The sequence below is a fragment of the Triturus cristatus genome, chromosome 4_1, assembly GCF_964204655.1.
Source record: "Triturus cristatus chromosome 4_1, aTriCri1.1, whole genome shotgun sequence".
Taxonomy (NCBI): Eukaryota; Metazoa; Chordata; class Amphibia; order Caudata; family Salamandridae; genus Triturus; species Triturus cristatus.
The window spans coordinates 1,294,322,716-1,294,347,423 of NC_140585.1; the positions used below are offsets into that span (position 1 = coordinate 1,294,322,716).

At 44.4% G+C, this 24,708-nt stretch overlaps 1 protein-coding gene across 2 annotated transcripts in view; it reads right to left on the minus strand.

The window, feature by feature from the left end:
- RGS18 (regulator of G protein signaling 18) overlaps positions 1 to 24,708 on the minus strand; it is a 245,221-nt gene that overhangs the window by 169,472 nt on the left and 51,041 nt on the right. Inside the window, exon 2 of one of the 2 annotated variants that reach the window (XM_085654806.1) lies at positions 23,454 to 23,486. The exons of the other annotated variant lie outside the window; for it this stretch is intronic. Coding sequence (XP_085510932.1) covers positions 23,454 to 23,486 — 33 coding nt within the window. The remainder of the gene's footprint in view (positions 1 to 23,453; positions 23,487 to 24,708) is intronic. 2 annotated transcript variants of the gene reach the window in all.

A 24,708-nucleotide genomic window follows, 5' to 3' on the forward strand; every position in this document is an offset into this window, starting at 1 on the left:
TTAATGGCCTACAGAGCCACAAGGCACAATCTGAGATGGTTGGCCGGGTGTTTGGTGCACAGGAATCGCTTAGACAAACTGGCTATCCTGCCAGTCCTAGATGTTTAAAAAGCATTTCATTCCCTGGAATGGCCTTGTATGATGAGCATTTTACAGGCTTCGGCTTGAGTTTTCTGTTTTGTATGAGGCGTCTATACAAAGATCCCATAGCTAGAGTTAGGGTTAATGGGGTGCTCTCAGGGGAACTCATGCTATGCAGTGGCACATGTCAAGGCTTCCCCCTTTCCACCCTGCTTTTTGTAATGACACTAGCACCACTGGCCACATGGATATTTAAAGATGCATTACTTTGTGGCCTTTTCTTGGGACCCAGACTTGGAAGACATCATCTCACTCTATGCAGATCCTTTTATATCTAGCTGATCCAAAGTGCTCCCACAAGAGTGTTACATATTTTTACATTATTTGGATCTTACACTGGGATTCGCATTCAATGGCATTAGTCTGTAGCATTCCCGCTGTCTGCTGATGAGCTCAGTAACGAGTGGAGATACCTGACTACATGGAAGACTCTGGTTTTATTTATTTGGGGATCTTCAGAACAGCGGTCAGGCACCTATTTCTTCAGCAAAACTTGACCAAAGTCCTAGACACTTATAAAAATGATGCAGGGTGGTGGAAAAACTCCCACTTTCTCTATTTCAATGGGTGACCCATTACAAGGTGCTTTACTTAACCAAATTGTCATAAGTACTGCAAAACATTCCCTTCGAGGTCAGTGATTTATATGATTAAATGCCCATGTGACATGCTGTACATCGGGATGACCAGCCGTAAAGTGAAAGTTCGCATCAGTGAACATAGAAGTACCATACGTAGAGCAGTAACAGCCACTAGACTTACAGCACATTATCACGAGAAGAACCACAAAGATACAGAGATCAGATGGACCGTATTAGAAAAGATTAAGAATACGGGCAATCAGCAGAAAAAACTGCTAGAGCGAGAGCAACGATGGGTGTATCGTCTAAAGACCCATGAAAAAGGCCTTAACGATGGCATACCGTGGAACCAACTAAATAGGTAGTATGGTCTGCCACACGTCAGGTTTTGATTTCAAATATCTGCAAAGTGTCTATTCACCATCAGGACACATTATGAAAACTTTATAAACAATCTTTTCATCAAGTCTGGGCACGACCTTCTCCACCATAGAGTATATACTAACACCTGTGATTGGGGCACGTTCACACTAAAACCACTTTAATAATTTAAAAGTCCTACCTAGAAAATTCTACATGACATGCAGCTCACAGGCGTAAAATGTTATTGTGGTGTCTCTTTAATAACTACACACCGTAAGCAGCTCAGGGTTTCTAATGGGCTAGCTAACAACGCACGCCACCTATACTGCGATGTCGATTTGTTTTTTGACATATCAGAAGTTCCTACTGTACTTCGCTAATTCGTCCTATTTGGGACCACAAATATTTAAAAACAGCACCAACATTAAGGCTCCACTTAACATGTAATTTATTTAAATTCTTGTGGTGTTCAATAAAGTTTTTTTGTTTATCGCGGCTGACTGGTATTGAAAACTACATCTCCCAGGGATCTCTAACCATTGGGTTCACGAATTTTCGGCATAACTGGTCAAACACAACCATCTCGCAAGAACATCACGAATAAGAAAATTCACATCACGAGTTCCTTTTGTTCCCCAGTAATTCGCCCGAGTTGGGACTAGTAACATTTGAGCCAGCATCAGCATTGAAGCTCCTTTTCAACATTATATTTATTCTATTTTGTCTGGTGTATAAAAATATTTCTTCCTTATCGCGGCACATTGAATGTTAAAACCACAATTCCCATGGATCCCTGAACCATCGGGATCACGTGGTCTCGTCACCACTGACGGGGAAGTTAGAACCAATCCCGTGTCAGCATTACGAACAAGGAAGTACAAGTTACCCGACCCATGATATAACGGCGCCAAACGCCGGAGATCGGGACCAAGTAGGTTGAGTGGCGGGGCAGGACTCTTGACGAAGTAAGTGGGGAGATTTCCTGTTTCCCACCCATGATGTGGGCATATTGCATCTCTACTGAGTTGACAACCAGCATATCCATGATCACTTTGGTCTCATATAGCTACTTCACAATATTCCTCCTCTTTTCTCTTTACATTCGGGGGACCCCGCTGATAGGGTTTGACTATAGAGCTACCCCCAATAGCCCTACGATTCCCTGAGATACAGAACTCGTCCGAATTTCGGGTAAGAACGTATGCATGTTTGTGCTTTTGGAAACAACGATGCACGAGTACAACATTGATTTTAACAGTCTTGCATAGTTCACATTACTATGTCGATACATTGATACGGTTTGAGTGTTGTGTGAGAGCGGGATTTTGTAGAGTGTGGTACATTGATAGTATTCACTAACTGGCATGCAAAAACAGTTAGGATGCGAGCAAAATCGCCACCGCACAATATATCTGTCACGTTGATTAATTGTGTACAGATACAGTTATGAGTGGCACATGTTTGGACACACCACTATGTCATAGAATCACACGGCAATTGTTGGTGTTGTTCTTTGTCCTTAGCACGTTTATGGGACACATCACTTTGAAAAACCATGAGAAAAGTCTACAAATACAAGTTGTTTGTTTTGTTGCCCATGTTTTTTCTTTCAGATGGAATACCACACATGACGGATTAATCAATCAGTCGATCAAACAATGAGCAGCTACTCTGCCCTTGCATCAAAAAATAGAATAGGGAATTTCCTTTCTATTATCCAGGGAGGCCACTTTTGCCCTGAAGAAAGTCCTGGACCTTTACGGCCGCACTTGGACTGAAACATGTTGGCACTAGGGTCCTAGGACCATAATACTCCTATTAAGACCCCATTTTTTAGTAATTTTATTAACCCAGACAGACCCAATAATAAAGGGAAACTGGGGATCTGCCTGAGGTTTTTTAATTTCTAGCCCCCCCTGGTCTATAAATATCTTCAAAGAGCTCCCAACATTGTGGTTGAGCCCACCCCGACTTTTAGGCGTCGGGGTGACCCGATGATGAAGCATGACGCCACTAGGGTGTGTGAGGGTACCTAAATCAAAAGGAATTGCTTCCTTGCTCACCTTTTGGTGAAGTTAAATTCTCCCTTACCAGACATTGCACATCATTCCACTCACGTGCTTTGATACCGACCACTGTATGGCCAGTTAGAGTAAAACTTTTTGTAACTGATTATATAGGGAGGTGTTACTCTGACCCAGAATCCTCTCCACCCTTAAGGCAATGAAAAATTTTCAATAAGCCTGTTGTATACATATTTTTATTTGTGACCTCTGGCGGAATTGCTCACCTGCTGTAATGATTTCGGGGCATATTATCAAGAAACAGAGTAAAAATTATCGCCGCTAAAACGGCGATAATGGGCTTGATAATATGCTCTTGAGAATTCCGATAGAAGCCCATGTTTTGGTGACAATATGGGCTTCTATTGAAAATCTCAAGTGCATATTATCAAGCCCATTATCGCCGCTTTAGCAGCAGTTTTCTGCCGCTAAAGCGGCGATAATTTTAACTCCATGCTTGATAATATGCCCCTTCATTTTTTAGAAAAAGCAACATATGAAATGAATCAGTGAAATGTATAAAGGTATTGCTATCGATGGTCTTTCAAAAGACACTATACTGCGGGAAGGTTGTGGATCATGGGCGCGACCCAACTCAGCTTCTAGGATGATTCTATGCCTTTTGAAAGACCATCGTTCAGAGTGAGCTGCCATAACAGCTACCATTGACATGTTGGAAGGACCCACATTTCGTGTCCTTCTTGGGTTTATCACATATTTCTTTGCTTACATTTGACCCTAGAACTTGTACTGGTATTCAGAGTTTCCAATCCGGAATGCTCCTTATACTAGTTTCAAATAATGTAGCTTGGGTGATTTTGGTACCGCTTTGTCCTGAGGAGGCCACATTTGAAGGCCGGAATGCATCTGCTCTTACTATGTAGGACCAACACCATTCATCTTAAAGAAAGAGAAAAAACCTATTGGGGTTAAGATCACAAACCAATGTTCTAGCCAATTAATTTGTAAAATGCACTAGTTGGTCTATTGTGAATTAAGTGTTGGTACCCATAGACGGTTTATTTACTGTTGCGCAAAAAAGGGCTTATTATCCGGTACTTGCGGACACCTCCTTCACCAATTTTTTGTTATTTTTGTTATCATTTTGTGTGTTAGTCTGGAAAGAAGTCTGTATTACAAATTGAGTGATTGTAATATTAATTTATGTGTTGTACTACTTATTGCTTAGTAATAATATTATATTAAGTAAAAAGCTTTAAAGAACAATGTCATCATGAAGTTAGTGTCTTCCTTGATTTTGCACAGCCATATCTTTACAAATTTCACTGATTCATTTCATATGTTGTTTTTTCTAAAAATGAAATAATTACAGCAGCCGAGCAATTCCTAAAGAGGTCACAAATAAAAAGAGGCCTTCTTTTTTAGGTCTGTGTATCCATCCTGCTAGAGCTATTTTTCCTATTCACAGGATTAACAGATGTGTCAGAAATTCTGACACATCTGTTGTTGCAAAAGTGGTGCATTGCTGGAGTTAGTCGTAAAACTGACACAATTCCAGCAATGCATCAGAACACATAGGCGAGTCCTATTGTAAAATTCTTGGTCTGAGCAGGGGTAAGGATTTTGACACAGTGAAGTGATAGAGTCATGCAGTGAAATGTTGTCAATTTCACTGCACCAGTTCTACGTGGCTTTTTTTTCATGGATACGCCTATCCTTCATACATTATATCTGGTGCAGGTAAAATGTGACGCAGGGTTCTACAAACTGATGCTTTGGACCCAATGTGTCAGTTTGTAGATATGGTGCAGTGTGACTCACTGATTGCGCCGTAGTTGAATACATAAAAGTGACGCAGCGGTGGCGCACGGGACTTGTAAATTAGGCCCTGTGTTCTTCTATGGTTTGATAAAAGACAAATAAAGATTTTTGATGATGAAGATAGTCCTGCATCAAAAGACACGCTGAGAGAGACATGGGAGGGGGATTTGGGCAGACTGGAGGATGGCGACTGGGGAATGGCATGCCGATATCCTGGAGAAGTAGCCATCAGGGCAGGCTTCTAATTAATTCCACCAAAGCTACTCCACAGGGTGTACAGCAGTAAAACCCAGTAATTCCGGATGGGGAGGGTTAAGAATTATCAATGTTTGAGGTAATGAGGTGCACACTGATCCGCACCATTTGGGAATGCCTGGAAGCTCAAGAATACTGGGATATTGTGGGTCGTAGATATTCAGAGGTACTAGACTGCCAAGTGACAACCAGCCCACAATTGATCTCTTTGGGTATCTGGAGAAAAGAGATCGTACTCTCTTCTTTTTTTGCAATGTGGCCCTGATGGTAGCACAGAGATCTGAATAAGTACTAGGGGAGTCAGTTGCTACCATTGTTGCAGAAATGGGAAAACAACATGGACTGGTGCATGAGAGATGAAAATCTAGTATATCAGGCACAGGGATGTCCACACAAATGTAAAAAGATATGGGACCCAATTAAAACTGTAGAAGATATGATCTAATGTGGACTGGTGGGAGGGACAAATATACAGGCCAGAGGGCAACAGACAGGTCTGCTGTGGGAAGAGAAGAGGCTCAGTATGTCCCGTGTGCTGTTATTCCGGCACAAACCATCCAGCTCTGAACCTTTATATGAGGATGGGACAAAATGTGCAGAAAGCTTCACAACATGCCTCTTGAAGTTGGCATGGGTTTGTTATGATGCATATCTATGTATAAAGCTCAATAAAATGATATTAAAAAAGTGCTTACGTTTTCGTGCCTCCACTGTCAATTACATCTTTGTCTATGCACCTTTTACAAACCACGTCGCCATCTATTGTGCTTGTGTGTGTCTGTAGATCTGTGCATATAGATGTGTGTTATCAATGTCTGCGTGTGGTTTTTGTACACAGTGCCCGGCAGGCGTCCTGCTTGATCTTTGTCTGGACATTGCACGTGTATATATGATAGTCGATAGCATTCTTTGCATAGAACAAACAAACCAGATAGTTTTGCTTTGACAGTGACTTCTGGGTTTTAGTTGTTCTCTGTACCTTAGACATATAAACCTTGACTTTTTGGGGATGCCGCTCTTGAGTGTTGTGCTTTATTTTAAAGCCCAGACCTAGGTGTTCAGAGTCAGAGTTTCGACCGTCCTCCCACACACAGCTCAGAGGAAGTGAAATCGCTTCCTGTTTGTAAATCCCCTATGTTAACACCCTGGAGGGAAATGAGGTCTCTGGTTATGAGCTCAGACCATCACGTGTATTTACCAAACCAAAGGAACCGGTAATGTATGGACTAAATCCAAGAAGCGTGATGATGACCCCCAAAACTTCAGGGCTCACATTATTTTATCAAAATTTCTATCACTATATATTTTATATATTATATCACTATTGTTAAAGATTGTTTTAAATACAGGTTACTCTAATGCTGGTGCATTATTCCTGTTTGCCTGTTATCCTGCAGTCTGCTAAAAATGGAAAGTTGAAAAAAAAATATATTGTGTCAGAACAAGAGGTCTGACTGGAAATCTCATTGAACTCAATTAAGCAGGATGAATTTCATGATGGGCAACTAAAAAGTTGGTGAAGTCAATATATCTTACTTTGCTGTACTAAAACATACAAACAGCATTTGTGCATGCCACTTTTTGCATGTGTTAGCACATTAAAGACAGATGCAATGGTCTTGCCAATGGTTGTTTGCAATTTTGTGGTCGTTCTGCGCTCTTGAGAGAGAAATCAAGTAGGGAGGACTGTGACCCACTGCATCTCTCTGTTCGCGTTTTGCCACCCTATAGGTTGCAATATATGTTTCTGATTTGGAGACCAACGTGTGGGGGACACGCTTAGAAGAGGGGAGAGCTGTTAAGGAGTGTTTCCACCTCCTGTGCTCAGTGGTCTCACTAGACCTACAACCAGCTTTTCCACATAAGCCATAGTGGTTGTGGTGGGTTACTGGTTGTGAATCGGGTAGATAAGGCATTCGGAGCACCTCTGTACTGAGAGCACCTAAGTATTTTCAAATAGTTTCCATAATAACCACGAGCAGGGCTCTCAAGTTTCTAATTTGGACAGACAACTAGTTAATAGTTCATTCACTCCAGGTTTATCCACGCAGTCTAGTGTTAATAGTTGTGTTTATCCCAGGATAATTCTGACCTGAAAGAACTTCTCAAACATGGAACATGGAAGCTGGACAGCTCGGCACCAGCTGAGCTCAAGATTTTAATTTGAAACTGTGTATCAAGAAATTATAGGCTCATACCATGGTTTCATTTCCAGCCCTGGGCTTTAACTAGCCCGTGAATTTTGAGAGTTGCAATTCAAATATTTTTATTGAGTTTCAAACAAAAACATAAGAAAGATACAGTTTCACCAAAACAGGAAGAAAGCAATCAGACCATCATCCCAGAGAACTGTGAGTATTGCAATCTAAGATGGAGTTGTTCTGGGCCAGTCAAATCCCATAACAGCATGAAGCTCGGTGTCTACCATTGGTAGTGCATCATCTGTTAGATGAGACAGTTTGGCCACTCACACTCTCGAGTTGATGGTTGTGTTAATCAGTGGTGGTTCTTCCTTTAGGTCGGAGGAGTGTTGCCTCACCTGCTGTGGGCACAGCAGTAAACCATGTAAATAATGAAATGGTCTCATTACCATTTCATTATGTTGGTGTGTGCCACAGGTGAGTGTGAGGGCAGGTGCGGGGGGTCATTCTCTGATTGATTAGCAGGCCAGCTGTTGGGATGATTTGCAAAGTGCAGAGTGCACTTGTTAGATTGGGCAGCTGTCTTGTGATGGCCAGCACGACATGTGCATTTCTCCCCGCACCTATCAAGTAGCTGTTTTAAACAACAGCTGGGGGATTGTACAGTCCCCCAGTCTCAAAAGGAGTGCTGAGTTAGCCAGCTCCTTCCAACCCTGATGCTTCTCTCATGCTGGGTTGACCGGAAGTTTCATCTGACCTCAAACAGACAACAGCAGCAGCATCGGAGCCTTGGGTGTACTGCTGTTGAGTATGAGGCCACGAGTAGGCGCACATGCATGCAGATGGGCATTCACAGATAATACTCACAGGTAAAGTCTATGCAAAAGTAAACTCATTAATTCGGCCATGGATGCATATTGTAGATGCAAGTGTACTTTGCAATCAATTGGCTGATGTTGCATTTGTGGGGAAACTAGGTTACTATCCCCTTTGTGGATTATTGCAGTGCGACTGAGGACGGTCTAGTGATGTTCATGCAGCAGAGATTGTACTTTCTAGGTCGAGCATCAGCGCGCATGCGCTGTCTGCAAGACCTGCAGTAATCACTCTATGGAGTGTAATTTCACCTGCTGCTTACCATTGGTCAACTACTACATAGCTTTTGTTTCCTGGCTCCTTACTGGACGGTGCTCCCAATACATCATATCCTTTTTTAAGCCAAGAGCACCGGCCAACTACAGTGTCCTACACTGTAGGTATATATGTTTTTCTTTGGGGACTACTTTTTTTTTTTAGTTACTATGGTGTCCACTTCACTCGCTGGCACGCGTATATGTTTTATGTAAGGGGCGCCTGCTTTTGTATTTATATACATGACATACTTCAGAGCAGGGCTCTCCTCGGCGCACGAGAGAAAGGGAGAACCCTTCCGCTTCAATTTCTTTTTTTTCTTTTGCAGGGCGCGGCTTGCCCACCTCTATTTTTTTTTATAACTTTGAACAATTCAGTGTGGCGCCCATTTTATGAGCGCTGTGCTTTCATCTTCAAAGCTCCATCTCCTCTCTCCCACCATAAGATGCTTCAAGAGATGTGGAGGAACAGAAATCCGAAACGGTGTGAATGAGGAGAAAGGAGGCTTTATCCTGGAGGTCGAGAATTGTAGTAATATCAAAGGTGAAATCCGCACCCTCCTGGACCAAGGCCACTCTGCAGGCCTCATCCTACTTGTCCCTTCAGCGGCCTTCAACACCGTCTCCCACTGCACACTAGGTCCCATACTGCACGACGCTGGCATACAAGGAACAGCCCTAGACTGGATCCGATCAGTCCTCACCGAAGAAGCCAAAGGATCAGACCACCACCCTTCCTCTCCGATCCCACGTAAATCACTTGCGGAATCCCACAGGGGTCATCTCTGAGCCTGACCCTCTTCAACATCTACATGGCCCCCCTCCCTGCCATCGTCCGACAACACGGCCTCCACATCGTATCCTACGCTGATGACATCCAGCTCATCCTCTCCCTCACCAAAGACCCCACCACCGCCAGACTCAACTTCCAAAAGGGCATGCAAGACGTCGCAGTCTGGATGACCGACAGCTGACTAAAGCTCAACGCCGAGAAGACAGGAGTCCTCGTCCTTGAAACCAGCCCTTCAGCAAGGGACAACACCAAGTGGCCGACTGCCCTCAGAAGCCCACCTACCCCCTCGGACCACGCCAAAAACCTCAGCTTCGTACTCGACTCATCCCTCACCATGTACCAATAGGTCAACGCCGTCTAATCCAGCGGCTTCAACACCCTCTGCATCCTCCGCAAGACCTTCAAATGGATCCCCCCGGAGTCAAGGGAGACATTCACCCATCCACTCATCAGCAGCAGACTGGACTAGGGAAGCGCGCTTCACTCCGGCATTAGCAAGTACCTAGTCTGCAAACTCAAGACATTACAGAACACCGTTGCCAGACTCGTCCTTGGCATACCCTGGCACAAACACATCAGCCAACACCTACGAAGACTCCACTGGCTCCCCATGGAGAAAAGAGTCACCTTCTAAGTCCTCACTCACGCTGACATTGCCTACACAACAATGGACCCAAATGCCTCAATGACAGAATCAACTTCCATGTACCCAAAAGAAAGCTCCAATCTTCCAACCTCGCACTGGCCGAAAGCCCGCGCATCCACAGAGCCAGAGCAGGTGAAAGATCCTGCTCTCACATTGCAGCCAAGACCTGGAATGAGCTACCGGAAGACAACAGACACGCCCCCTCACTCAACGCCTTCAGGATGACCCTCAAGACATGGCTCTTCGGCTAACAGATCTACGGACCCCCCCTCCCTCTGTGCCTTGAGACCCTCACGGGTCAGTGGCGCGCTTACAATTCCCCTGATTGATTGATTGGTTGAGTTATCTTCTTGTGATGATTGTTCCTCTTCTTCACTCCTTGAGTTAGTGGGGCAACCCTCTTCCGCCATTGCGCCCCTGGGGGTACGTCATGTACATTTGATGGGCCTGAGCGACTATCCCCCGGCCCTTCCTGCGCTATGTGTCCTACCTTCTCCTTACCTGGACATTGACACCGTGGCGCAATCCACTGCACTCTCTCCAAATCTGTGACTCAGCCAGCAGGAGACTCAGCCAGGTGTGATTTCACTAGGATGGATACAGCAGTTGCTGCCTAGTCCGCTGGTGAACCTCCCGATGCACTTGATGCAGCAGGGCCTCCTTAGGCATGAAGTTGCAGCGCTCACGCCACACAAGTTCAGCATAGCACACGGGCCGCAACCTCCACAGCATACAGCCAGTCCAACATCATCGGGCCTGTGATGCATGGAGATGGCACACTGGCACACAGTGTTGGTAATCCCCTTCGTGCACCCCGGTGTAGTGGTGGATCGTAGTATGCGATGCGGACCTCACTATTTTGGTGTGCAGGAGCACCTCTGCCATTCACAGCTCCAAGGGTCGCAAGGCAGTCTTCTCACACAGGTCAGCAACGTGTCTCCATGTGACCTGCCAGACTTCACCACCAGGTACAAGCGATCGTTTCGCCTTAATGTCTACCGCCACGGCTCATTGACTCCAAAGCTCCTCCACATCCCACTCCAGGCTCCAGACGCAGGTCCAGCGAGGCATCCAGGCTCCAGGGACAGGTCCAGTGAGGCATCCAGGCCCCAGACGCAGGTCCAGCGAGACATCCAGGCTCAAGACGCAGGTCCAGTGAGGCATCCAGGCTCAAGACGCAGGTCCAGCAAGGCATCAAGGCTCTAGACGCAGGTCCAGCGAGGCATCAAGGCTCTCATCCTGTTCATCCTGGATGTTGGGTGGCTTGCAGGAGTTGTTGACGTGTGCTGCACTTGGCCCTGGCGGCTCCATTCTGCATTTTATTGCCTATTTTATATTGGAGGTCGAGTGATAGGCTATTGTTTGCATTAGAGGCAAGAAAAACTCACGTTAGGCTAACTCAGGGTGGTCCACACCTCTAAACCAATATAATGAGTAGGGACCATGCTTTCACAAACAAGTGTTTGCCCAGGGGATGAGTTATGTTTTTTGAACGATAAAGCAGCTTCAGGAGGCCCAGCATTGTGTACAGTGCCACTCAGCCCACCATGAAAAGAGGGGAAGTGTTTATCAACATAAGTGAAAGTGTCCAACAAGTTAAGATATGTTCCCTACACAATAATTGACATTTTGCAATACCAGAGGCAAGCTGTTACGAACTCAATTAGATACAAGTGAAACAAGGGAAAAGGAATTAGCAACATTAACTGGTGCATTAGCCCTTACCCCCCACCCCGATAAGCAACACCGCTCTGCGTCTAATAAGTGCTGTATGTCCGTCCCTGTCAGTCTTAACTTAAACAATGGGGCATTGCATGGGAATGTATCACTTACAAACAGGCATGTCAGAGGAGGACTTGGGAGCGTCCTTCACCGTTTGTCCCCTCTGTCACATCACAGGTCCTTTGGGCGTATGATGATTCAGGGGCTTCAGGTGTGTAGTTGTGTAAATCGGCCATAATGGCATCCCAGCTGCTAGCTATGGGGTGTTTACAGAGTCCCAAAGTATCCTCCCTGTGCAGGGCAATGCTCTCCGCCCAGCCACGGTCCATGCAGGTAACAGTGGTGAGGCGGTGGGGCCGGGCAAGGGGGGATTTTGAGGGACGATGCAGAGGGAAAATTAAATAAATAATTAAATTTTCCCTCTGCATCATCCCTCGAAATCCCCCACCGCCCCACCGCTGTTACCTGCATGGACCGCGGCTGCCTCTGCCTGCGCCCAAGCAGTGAGTGAAAGGGTACAGGATTTGAGGTGCAGGGGATCAGGAGATTTCCATTGCTGGGTGATCAGCCTTTAGGCCAACAGCATGCCCAGATCCGTGAATCAAAATGTGACCTTGTGCTTCTTCCTTCTTTTATATAGGCCCTATTTAGCATGTAAAACTGAATTAACCAAAAATCGGGTATTGCGTGGTATGTTGGTGGGACTCTCTAATAAGGAAGACCATTCCTTGTCCGTGCAGGGGCGATTGGGATCTATCTCCTACCATCCACGAAGAGACACAAGTGTTGGTGCCGTGGATAAACATAGCAATCCATCCAGCACACTAAATGCCTACCTTGACTGAGGATGTGAAGGAACTACATCATGAGATGTGCAGGAGGGTCACTGGTTACATTACCCCATCTGGGCCCCAGTGCCCCTACCAAGGACGTGTGTGAGAGAAATTGATTGGGGGAAGGCCGCCTTCTTCCATTAGTGACTCATAAAGCAGGAGTGCACCATCCCATTAGAGATCTCCCAATGAATTAATTCCTGCTGCAGTCCAGGCTTGCAGTTCTGCCATAGCAGACATTTGCTGGCTGTGCGGTGTTCCCAACAGTGCTAGAGCTGGTGCATAAGGGACCGACTGCCTGGTCAGATAGAGGCTGCGCCTAAAGCAATGATGAGCAACTAATAGCAGCACAGGTCTGGGTGGCACTGGAGGGACAAAAAGTTGAAATAACTGGCATATATGAGTTAGGTTCCTAGCTGGCTACAGAGTAGTAATTGCAGTAAAGACAAGTTGGTAAGCCATTGCACCACCTACTGGAGTTGGGCTGCAAATAATATTGCTCTAAATAGTACTGCCAGACCCCGCGGCTCACGAGCTGATAGAGCTTGGCGAGTGCCACCCAGTTTCTAGATGCGTTCCACATGAAACTTCTGATCACACTTTCAAAGGAGTGGAAAAAGGAGGTGCAGATGTAAAGGGGCAGGCTAATGAAATAGAACAGGAGATGAGGGAGCACCAACATTTTGAGCATAGCTACTGACATAAGTAGTGTCTTCCAAAAGGTCATCTGAACACACAGTGAAGTGACAGCGAGTAATAAACTTGGACTCCCAAGTATCTAAATGTGTGTGGCTACCATGTAAGGGGGGTTGCAAACAGGTTTATGTCCGGGCTAGGTGTGGTCAGAGAGAATGGGAAGGAACAGGATTTAGCCCAATTGACTCTTAAGCCAGAGAGGTCAGCAAAATTGCAGAGGGTGTAAGAGATCTCATCAGGAATAGGTCAGTGTATCCATATCATGATGGTGAGCACTCATGTTATTGCTACCTGCTCTACTGGCCATGTTGCTGCTGACCCTAGCATCATTATTTGTTTTTATTTTAGTGTTTTTGGCATATTGACAATTCTAGGCTTACTGTGGGTAAACTTGGCATACAATGGTGCTAAATGCTCATACAGGTCAGAATCTAACCATGTGTTTCAGTAGTCCATAATTACTTAATATAATAATTATAAATTGGTATCTGCATTATTGCACTGTATTGTTGTGTTTACTGTACTTTCTGTTTTGTGTTCTGCAGTTAATTTAAATATATCAACAAATGCTGCTATATCATCAAGGAAAATAGCACATTCTCATAATGGTCCAAAGAACAATTCATCTATTGTTTATTTACGAGATCTTGTATAATGCATGGCTACCCAAGCACAGCCTTTTTCGCACTAATAGGAGACTTGAGGGATGACATACTGATTCCGGCAAACAGATTAATTGGTTCCTGAAGCTGAGCTAATTATTGTTGGCTTTTAGGCCTATCAGGAGGGAATTCTAAAGCCTGGGCACCAGATGAGCAAAGGATCACCTTCCCCTTCTGACCCTTTTTATTCTTGACATTGCCAGAAGAAATTGACTATTTTTAAGTTGCAATCTTTGTTGTGACGTACCATAAATTGCCTCAAAATATGTGGTCTATGGGCATGCTTTCGTTTGTGTACAATGCAGAGTCTTAAAATCGATATTCTTCCTCACTGGCAACCAATGAAGAATGGCAAGCGCCTGTTGCGCTGATTGTGATTTGGGAATATTCCGCAAAATTCTTGCTGTGGCATTCTGTATAACCTGCAGCTTTCTGGTGACATACACAGGGCTACGAAGAAAAAGTCAGTTTCGGTCATCTAAGCATGAAAAACTACCCCTTGTATTACTGTTCTGTGAGTTTCAATAGGAAGCCATTTTATTGTCTTCCTGAGAGCTCTTAAAAAACCAAAACACGTTCCTGTCAATTTCCTGGCCTGTAATGCCATGGTAAGATCCTTATCAAGGCATACGCTCTTAACTTCCTTTTCTGGAGAGTGGCGATCACCCGGCATGAGGGCCAAGAAAATTTATTTCAGAGGGAAGGATTGTTCTCAACCAACATGACCTCTGTCTTGTCGCCATTCAGTTTAAGGTGACTATTGTACATCCAGTCCATGCAGTCTGTTAAATTGGCTTCAGTTTGACAGATGTTAGAAGCAAGAGAGACGACAATCTGGGTGGCGTCAGCATATAAGAACATTGTAAAACCTGCCGAGCAAATGATGTCAACTAAGGGATGCATATATACATTAAAAAGAGTGGGCTTAAGGACAAGCCCTGGAGTACTCTGAATTTGAGCTGATGGACCTCCGACAGTCAGCGTCCCTCCCTGACCTGGAAACTTCTATTTTCCAGAATGGAGGTCAACCAATTTAATACGTTGTCTTTAATTCCTAACATCTCCAGCCTACTTTGCAGAATAGGGCGAAAAACAGTGCCAAAGGCAGCGCTCAAATCCAAAAGGATAAGCGCAGCTGAGCCACCTTAATCCAGTATTTTCCTAAGGTCTTTCATAGCTACTAGGAGGGCCATCTCAATGCCATTCCCTGGTCTAAATCCAGTCTGATCTGGATGCAAGAGAGCATGTGATTCCAGGAAACAGGCCAGATGGCTATTGACCACCTTCGCTAAAATCTTGCTTGCACCAGGGAGCAGAGATATCGGTCTGTAATTCTCTAACTCATTGGGGTCCGAGGAGAATTTCTTCTGAAATGGACTAACAACTGTGTGTTTGCAATGGTCAGGGACTTGTCCTTTTTCCACAGAGAGATTATGTAGGTTGGTCAAGGCTGATAAAATGGTATCACCTCCTTTCAGCAAAATGTCTTTAAGGGAAGGGGCTAAAGGGGATCCAGATTTAACTGTCTTTGCTACTTCCCAATAGCATTACTGTTTAGTTGAGGAAATATAAAAAAGGTCGGAGTGTCTGTGCTAACTATATTATGGCCGTTAGTGATTCGATCCAGATTCTGATCAGAGTTGTTTCCCAGAGAATCATAACTACGGCTGACTTTGCGAACAAAATAGCGGGCAAGCTCTTCATTTTGTTCTCTAAGGGGGGCTTACCCCTGTGACATTGGGTTTCTAGAAGGAATTCACTATTGTGTAGATTTCTTTAGAGGCCTGTGTGGACCATGTCATTCTGTCAGCAATGTCTGTCAGTCTAGCTTTCCTCATTGCATACTGATAGATGTTCACAGCTTTTATTAAACTTCCATCATTTCTTCATCAAAGTGCCACACCCAATTAATTTCCTTCCTCTTTAATTTTTTCTTTAATTCTTTACTTTCAGGTGTAAACCAGGTGACGTTTGTCCTACTGTGATAAGAGTCCAGCATTTTCCTTGGGATCTGAGTCTCTGAAGATGATTCGATTCAGTTCTCAAATGCCCTATAAACAGCATTGACATCACCATTGTGTGGACACCCTAAAGCCTGTAAAGATTCTATCCACTGTAAAAGGTTAATTTTGGACCACTGACTGGTCAATTTGTGGCAAGGTATATTAAGCTTTAGCCTATCTACCTTATTGATCACAAATTCAATCAATAGGTGGTCTGACCAGAGCAAAGGTCATGGATTGCTAACCATTATATTGAGTTGGTTAGAGAAAATGGGATCCAGTACATGTTCCTTACTATGAGTGGGAAGCGTAACTAGTTGTCCAAGCTGAATCGCAAATAAATCGTTTAGCAGGCTGTGCCACTGACTACAACTAATATCCTCTAGATGTATACTCAGGCACCCAGGGAAGTAAAATTCGAAGTCTGAAGGCTATTAAGTGCTATGACATCCTGGATATGCTGCAAAAATTCCATAACCAGCCTCGGGGGCCTGTGAAGAAGTGACGCCAAAAACGTGTAAAGATTTGAGAGCTTGATAGAAAACAGCAAGTTCCCAGATTCTGTCACATGTATCAGGGTAGCTCTACACTCCAAACTATTCATAAAGATGATAGCAACTCCCCACCTTTTCTTATCACTCGGTTATTCTTAGCAATCGCATAGCCTGCAAGGATAGTGATTGCAAGATCTGGCTCACTGTTCTCATGAAGCCATGTCTCAGTGAGGAAAAGGGCAGCTGGTTGTTGGCCCTCCAGCAATGTGAATATTTCCTCGCAATGTTTTGTCAGCGACCTACTGAGAATCATGGTCCTGGTGGTATTAGGCTGGTATTAGGCTAAACCCTTACTTGTGAGTTCTCAGCAATGGGTGGACCCACCCTGGTCTATTAGGAATTGCAAAGCAGTGTCCACATGTTTGACACTGGCTGGGCCACGTGTCTGGTCCATTGAGTGTGGGCAAGATTTTTCAGCCATGCACTTAAGGTTTTTTAAAGGTTCGGCACCTAAGTCTGAAATGGTAAAATGCCACTGCTCCAGCTAATCAACTATTTGAGACACCAGTTAATCCAAACCTGTTGCAGATACCATGTCTTAAAAGAGCTCTTCAAGGACTCACTATATTTGATATACTGTGCCCACATTTTCACACTTTATCCACAATTTCCCAAAATGATCTTAGAATAAGTGGACATGCAAAACTCTTGATGAATTAGTCTTACTTGACACACCATGAAAGAAATGGACTTTGGCAGATATGTGGTTCCTTTGCACGTCCATCATGTTTAGTTCGAGCGTAAGCGTACGACCTCTTGTATAGTTTAGTATACATATATCTCTGTGGACCAAATGCCATTCCTTGCTTCTCATTTGTTTGTTTCAATGTCCTTTAAAAATCCTTGCTTACTAGTGACCAGTCCTGCCTCTTTCCTTCAAGTAGCAGGGACTTAGTACAATATCAATACACTTTGTACTGTTGATCTGCTTGTGGGGGGGACTATTTTATTATGTTTTCAACCTCTTGTTACACTGTGGTTGCTCAGACGTAATTGCTCACATTTTATTGCAGCATTCACATATTGTCCTTCCTGTCCAAAGTCAGCAGCAACCAGCCATGCTTTCTAGCTACTGCAGCTCTAAATCATGTAAAAAGTTAAACCAAAACTTGAACACAGTTTGAAATTATACTTTAAAATTCATGCTGCTTGTGTTTTTAACTCCCCTCCAGGACTTGTGCTTTGCTGCTGGCTGAAGAGTTGGAAGTTTCTCCTCATTGGTTTTGTGCTCAGGCCAAAATGTTTCTTTCTGGAAAAATCTCCCCTTTAAAATGTACATTTGAATGTATTTCATTAAATAAAAGCAGAACAAGAACACAGGGAAACATCCTTTACCACGCAACCATTACAACGCGGTATGGTTACATCGTGGTTTTGACAACGCAAGTCGTTACACCGACTTACACTGGAGGGTGCTCTAGACTAAGGAATAGTGTGAATTACTATTCCAACACCTTCCCTACTGTACGTAAACTGGAGTTGGAATATTAATTCACACTATTCCTAAATACAGCGTCCTCCAACGCAAGTCGATGTAATGACTTACGTTGTCAAGACCGCGATGTAACATACCGCGTTGTGATGGTAAGAGTTGTATCATCATACATCCAGAACACAGGACCAGCACAAGGGCTGTGCCATTGCTCTGAATACTGACTTCAGAGGGGCAATGCTTCTGAGTTTATTTTACTTGTAAAAGCACTCCACACATTCCTGGCCTCCTGCAATTTCCAGACAATAAAAATGTCAAGATAACTCCAGTGACTGGTGTTATTGCTGGAGAGATCAGAGTTGTCTAGTGGGAGAAGTTTTAACTCATTGCAAGGTAGCCAGAGGGTTAATATGCCAGCTGCAAAGAAAGTGTACCATGCAGATTACAAAGTGCATAAAATGTAAACAGGTCAATGGGTTACTGTTCTTATGTTACTTGCAGCTTATAAGTTAAAATCCTAACAGAAATAACTGCCATCAAAGAACTGCATGCACTGCAAAGTAAAGATTAGAGGAGATATGAAAGTTGCAAAAAGGGTTGAACTGGATGGAAATGGATTCTTTTTATTTAAGAGAACCCCTAACTATGGTGTTCTGTTTTCAATTCTGAGTTTGTGCTTCTGGGGCCCTGGCACTCTTTAGCAATGCTGCCTACCAATATGCATGACTTGTGACTCCTACACCCTGTAGTGCTCTGTATTATGTAACATTTCCTTTAGATTAATTTATACACTTATGATTTATTGTCTCTGTGTAATTTGTGTGCGTTGCAAAGTGCTCTCACACCCTACACTTGTATGTGTGGCACTTTAGAACTAATTAAATGCATCTGAACATTAGTGGTTATGGAGCCTTAAGGGACACTGTTGAAGGCTGGTGGTGAGGGAATCCGCATCACTCAGCCTTAGCTCAACATCACCTGAGCACCGTCTCAGCATCAACACTGCACCATCTCTTCATCAGTGCACCACCAGTGCGGCACCAACTCAGGATTAGCGCAGCACCAACTTAACAGCAGCACTGCACAGCACTATCGCAGCATCAGTGCACCACCACCAATGCAGCCCTACCTCAGCATCAGCGCACCACCACCTCAGCACAGCTCCAACTCAACATCACTCAGCACCACCTGATCACCAGCTTAGCACCACCTCAGAAACAGTCCAGCACCACCACCTCAGCATCGTTCCCCACCACCTCAGCACAGCACTTGAGCATCAACATAGCACCACCTCCTCATCAGCTAGCCACCATCAGTGCAGCACCAACTCAGCATCAGTGCAGCACCAGCGCAGAATTCATCTCCTCATTAGTACAGAACCACCTGAACACCACCATCTCAGCATCAGCACAGCACTACCTCCTCATCAGTGCAGCACCATCTCAGCATCAACACAGCACTACCTCCTTAGCAGCCGCGGCCCGTGGAGGGAGTTCCGTGGGGCGGAAAAGCGGGGCAGGGGAGGGGCAGGGTGGGGGGTACTAAAAACCAGAATATGGATAATTGGAGGTAAGTAAACAATTAAATAAATAAAACGAATTTCGTTGCGCGCCCTGCATCTCAAAATGCAATGCAGCGCGCGCTACAAATGTTGTTTTATTTATTTAATTGTTTACTTACCTCCAATTATCCATATTCCGGTTTTTAGTACCCCCCACCATGCCCCTTCCCCGCCCCGCCTTTCTGCCCCACGGAACTCCCTCCACGGGCCGCGGCTGCTCCTCAGTGCACCACCAATTCAGCACCAGCGCAGCACCACATCAACATCAGCACAGCACCATCTCAGCATTAGCACAGCACAATCTCTGCATCAGTGCACCACTGCCAGTGCAGCATCACCTCAGCAGTAACTCAGGACCCATGCAGCACCCCTTCAGCATCAGCGCAGCACCAATTCAGCATTACTCGGCACCTCCTCAGCACCAGAGCAGCACCACCACCTCAGCATAACTAACACCACTCATCATCACTCAGCACTCCCACAGCATCACTCAGCACTACCTCAATATCACTCAGCACCACCTCAATATCACTCAGCACCACCGTCTCATCAGTGCACCACTAACTCAGCATTAGCACAGCACCACCTCTGCATTTGCATAGCACCATATCCACATCAGTGCACCACCACTTCAGCACAACACCACATCAGCATCACTTAGCACCAACTGAGCACCAGCTCAGCACCACCCGAGCACCAGTGTAGCAGCACCATCTCAGCATGGATCAGCACCACCTCAGCACCAGCACAGCACCAATTCAGCATTAGCACAGCACTATCTCTGCATCAGTGCATCAACACCAGCTTAGCACCAAAGCAGCCCCACCTTAGATGCACCTCAGCGCCAATGCAACACCACTTCAACATCAGCACAGCATTACCTCTGCACAGCACCAACTCATTACCCAGCACCACCTGAGAACCAGCTCAGCACCATCTCAGACCCAGCGCAGCACCACCACCTCAGCCTCACTCAGCACCACCTCAGCCCTACTCAGCACCACCTCAGCATCATTTAGCACCACCTCATCACCTCAGCATCACCTCCTTATCAGTTCACCACCAACTCAGCATCAGCACAGCACCACCTCAGCACCCGCAGAGCACAACATAAACAGCACAGCACCATTTCTGCATCAGTGCACCACCACCATCTCAGCAGCAACTCAGCACCCATGCATCACCACCTCAGCATCAGCAGAGCATCACCTCAACACAGCACCACTTCAGTACCAGCGCTGCACCACTACCTCAGCATGACTCAGTGCCATATCGTCACTCAGCACCATCTCAGCATCACTCAGCACAACCTCAGTAACATTCAGTATCATCTCCACACCAGCACACAACTACCTCAGCATCACTTAGCACTACCTGAGTTTCATTCAGCATCACTTGAGCACCACATCTGTACCAGCACACAACCACCTCAGTACCACCTCAGCATTACTCAGCACCACCTCAGTGTGCCCTCAGAATCTTTCATCTGTTGCTTCTCTACTAGTGTCCGTCTGCTGCTCGTGTTGTAATTCAGGTACTATTTCTCAATTTCCACCCTCCTATTGTTTATGTCCCTGCATAACAAAAAAATGTTATAACAAACAAGCAGGCCGGAGGAGGTTGCCAGCATTGCAAGGACAAAAAAAACTACTAGAAGACATTTTTTGATAATTCTTTTTTTAAAAGAGTAATTCAATCCACTGCATAACGCACCACAACACAAAATACCATTCCACATACTTGCACTCCATTACACACAGTCTCACATCACATAATCCCAATACACTCAAAGATACATAATTACGATCCACTAAATACAACTGCACACAATACCACATAATTCCAATACACAAATCCACACCACACAGTTCACACCACACAATCCCACAACTAACAAGTCCAATCCAACCACATAATTGATACACACCACATACATCCATTCCAATCCATAACACATAGGTAAGAGATATTTACATTTACAATGCCAATAGCTCCAACTCTTTCCTCTTTTTTTAAACTCATAGATCTGATGCTTAGCTCCTACCTATTTGTTCTTTTCTGTCACCACAAACGCAAAGCTGTACACAAAGTTCCATGCCACACAAATCCGCTCTACACATTGCCAACCCACACCACATAATTTAACACCAAACCACATAATACAACTCAACAACACAATGACACAACATCACATAAATCCAATCCACACCACACAATTCTACACCGTGCTGCAAGATTCAACTGCACACCGCATAATTAAACTGTGCAAGTTACCACTCCACACAAATCAACTATACATAATGCCACTACACTGAATGCCACAAAATTGCTAACCATATATTTCCACAGCACACCATGCCACATAATGAGACTACACAAATCCACTCCACACCACACATCTACACTCCACACAATTACACAACTAACTAATCCAATCCAACCCACATAGTTCCACTACACACCACATACATACACTCCATAACACATAAGTAAAATTCATTGCCATTTACTATGCCAATAGCTTCAACACAAACAAATGCGAGACAGATTTTTCCTCTAACGCTGAGGAGCACCATCTCCAGCATGGAAATCACAATGCAGCAATAACAAGGTTTTAGATGATAAACTGCAAAGTTTTCAGAATCTGAATCTATCATCTTTGTGCAGATTGCAAAACCAAGTGGAAATGTTTCTTAGAATTTGTGGGAAATTGGTGTCTGTCATCGTTCTTAGTAAGCAGCCACTAAGGAAAGACAAATAACACTTCAAAAAAGAAGCAGATATCCTATCACTAAGAAAATTATTTTGTAGAATTTGCAAACGCATGGCAAACTAGTATTCGATTTTTTAAACTTCAGAATAGTAATTACGTTAGCCAGAAAAGTAAAAGTCACACATTTGGAAAGCAGATGCACAAGCGAAGAGCGAAACTGATAACAAACTTGTCAATTATTCTTGTTGTGGGTACAACACAATAGGAAAAGTGCCAGTAATTCCACTGACCGGGTACACTGCTGTGGAGCACAGGTGGCTTAGTGGCACATAAGCCAATTTGAATGTACACAGCGATGGAATCGCACACACTCTGTATGTGCACTTGCATAACACATCCATATATCTGGCCACTTAGCATCCTGTGACTGGACAGTAGAAGTTTTTAATGTGTCATCTCAGCAGTATGAGGATATGCTGGTTTCCCTCTCAGGCATGTGGCTCTAATGTCTTTGACCCTGACCCTGAACATGGACATGGACTATGACACCTCAGCAAAGTGGGACTATGGACCCTGGCCTCAGAGTATTGCATGGCTAGAGATCCTAGGATTTTTCTCAGCAGTATCTGGATTTGGGCCTGGTATCACTGCTCAGCGTGCATGTAGGTGATTGTTTGTTTCTCAGCACTGTGTGCATTTGTATCCCTTTTTTTTCAGCATGTAGGTATGAAAAAAGGCATTGTGGCTTCTGGGCAGTCATATCAAAATGCTCCGAGCAGCTTGTAATGATGAGTTCTAACAATGGTTTAAAATGAGTCTGCTTGCAAATCATGGGGTCAGTTGCGCAGCACTGTCATAAAAGGACAGAATCTGGACAGTGGAATTAGGGAAGCCAGAGGTAGAGCTACGTATGCAGTCCTTTGCAAAACTGGAACTGGCCAGTCATTATTTGCATAGGGCTGGGCATGGAAGACCGCAGCTTGGCAGCAGTCATGGAAAAAGCCCTGCCGCTCGATCTTGGTTTGCAAAAACGTCAGCATAACTAGGTCAATGCCATGCAAATGTTTGTGCATCAGTCCAAGGATTATGAGCTGCATCCTCCTGTCCAAAAATGGCGGAGATGTGGTCTGAGGATAAGGGCCATGAGGGACAAGAACATGTATGCTAATTAAAGAAAGCAGATTGCAGTTGATGACAGCGAAAGTACAGAAACAAAGCAGCGCTAAAACGCCCAATTGAAAGAACACATCAAAATAAGAGCAGTGAACCACACCAGCACCACATAACAACAACAATGAAAATTAGCTGAGTATGCAACACAGCAACACAATAGGGGTCACCAACAGTGCTTTAAATGGAAATAAATAAGTGCAGGTACTCACCAAAAGGAGTACTGGGCGGAGTTTAGGGAGGTGCTAAGGTGGAACAAGAGGCCGGGTTAGCTTTTTGACTTTGCCAAGGTTGTATGCACGAAATCTGCATGCATTGTTAGAATGTCGGATGTATCTGTCCATTAGTTATCTCAATAATAACTATATATTTGGCACTTACAAATAAGCGTTTATTACTGCCCAAAGTAGCCTTTTTTAGCATTCCTAAAATAAGAAAAGACTGAGGAAAAAACAGCAAGTTTCTAAATATATGCCTTCTTGTTTGCAAGCAGGTTCTTGCTGCAGGGTCATAACTCACCGAGCTACATTACAGGGATGTTAACTTTTGACCTGCAGGTAACACAAGGCTCTATGCAACAAAAACAGCAATCAACTAAGCTATCTACACACACAAAAAACGAATCTGTGACTTACATGTTGCATGCTGTGCTTTCCGGCAGACACATTGATCCCCTGTGCACTTTTATGGTAAGTTGAACCCTTGGTTAGAATGTACACAGATCTTTCTAGCAAGTGCATTAACCTCCAGTGTTATCCACTTTATTGTTACTTATGATGACCCGAGCTTATGGGAAGGACCCCTGGTTCTCACGATTGGTGAATGCGCACCTGCAAAAAGCGAGGCATTCATCTGGCACTATTTTCATTCTCGCTACTAGTGGGTGTTTTTGTCAACCTGGAAACCAGAGTTGCTTTCGAAGAGACATACTTTGTATAACTTGAGTGAGCAGGATCTCCCTCCCTCCCTCCCTCCTCCCTCTCTCTCTCTCTCTCTCTCTCTCTCTCTCTCTCTCTCTCTCCCCCCCCTCTCTCCCCTCCCTCCCACTGGATGAGAAGTGCTGACACACAGACACTAGCAATATTGCTGTTGGTGGCTCAACCTTTCAACATTCAATTTATGTGGTTGAAAAAGAGTGGTGGAAGGAGTAAACACGCTGCATATGGCTGCCCTGTTTGTAATAAAAATGCACACCATGATCCCAGGTGTGTTAATTCAGCTAATAATTGATATTATATGCCTCATATACTTACTATACTAAATGCCAAATGCATTTTTGCATTTGTGGATGAAATAAATATTAAAAAGAAAGGGAATAGGCTTTCAAATCACATTATAAATGGCAAGATGGTCTTTCTGAATCAAAATATGGCCAATGACGTGAAGTCCTGGTTAGCAGATGGGGCTTATTGCAAATTGAATATGTTTTCTGTGCTTGTTCCACGTAACTTGTACAGGCAATCACCT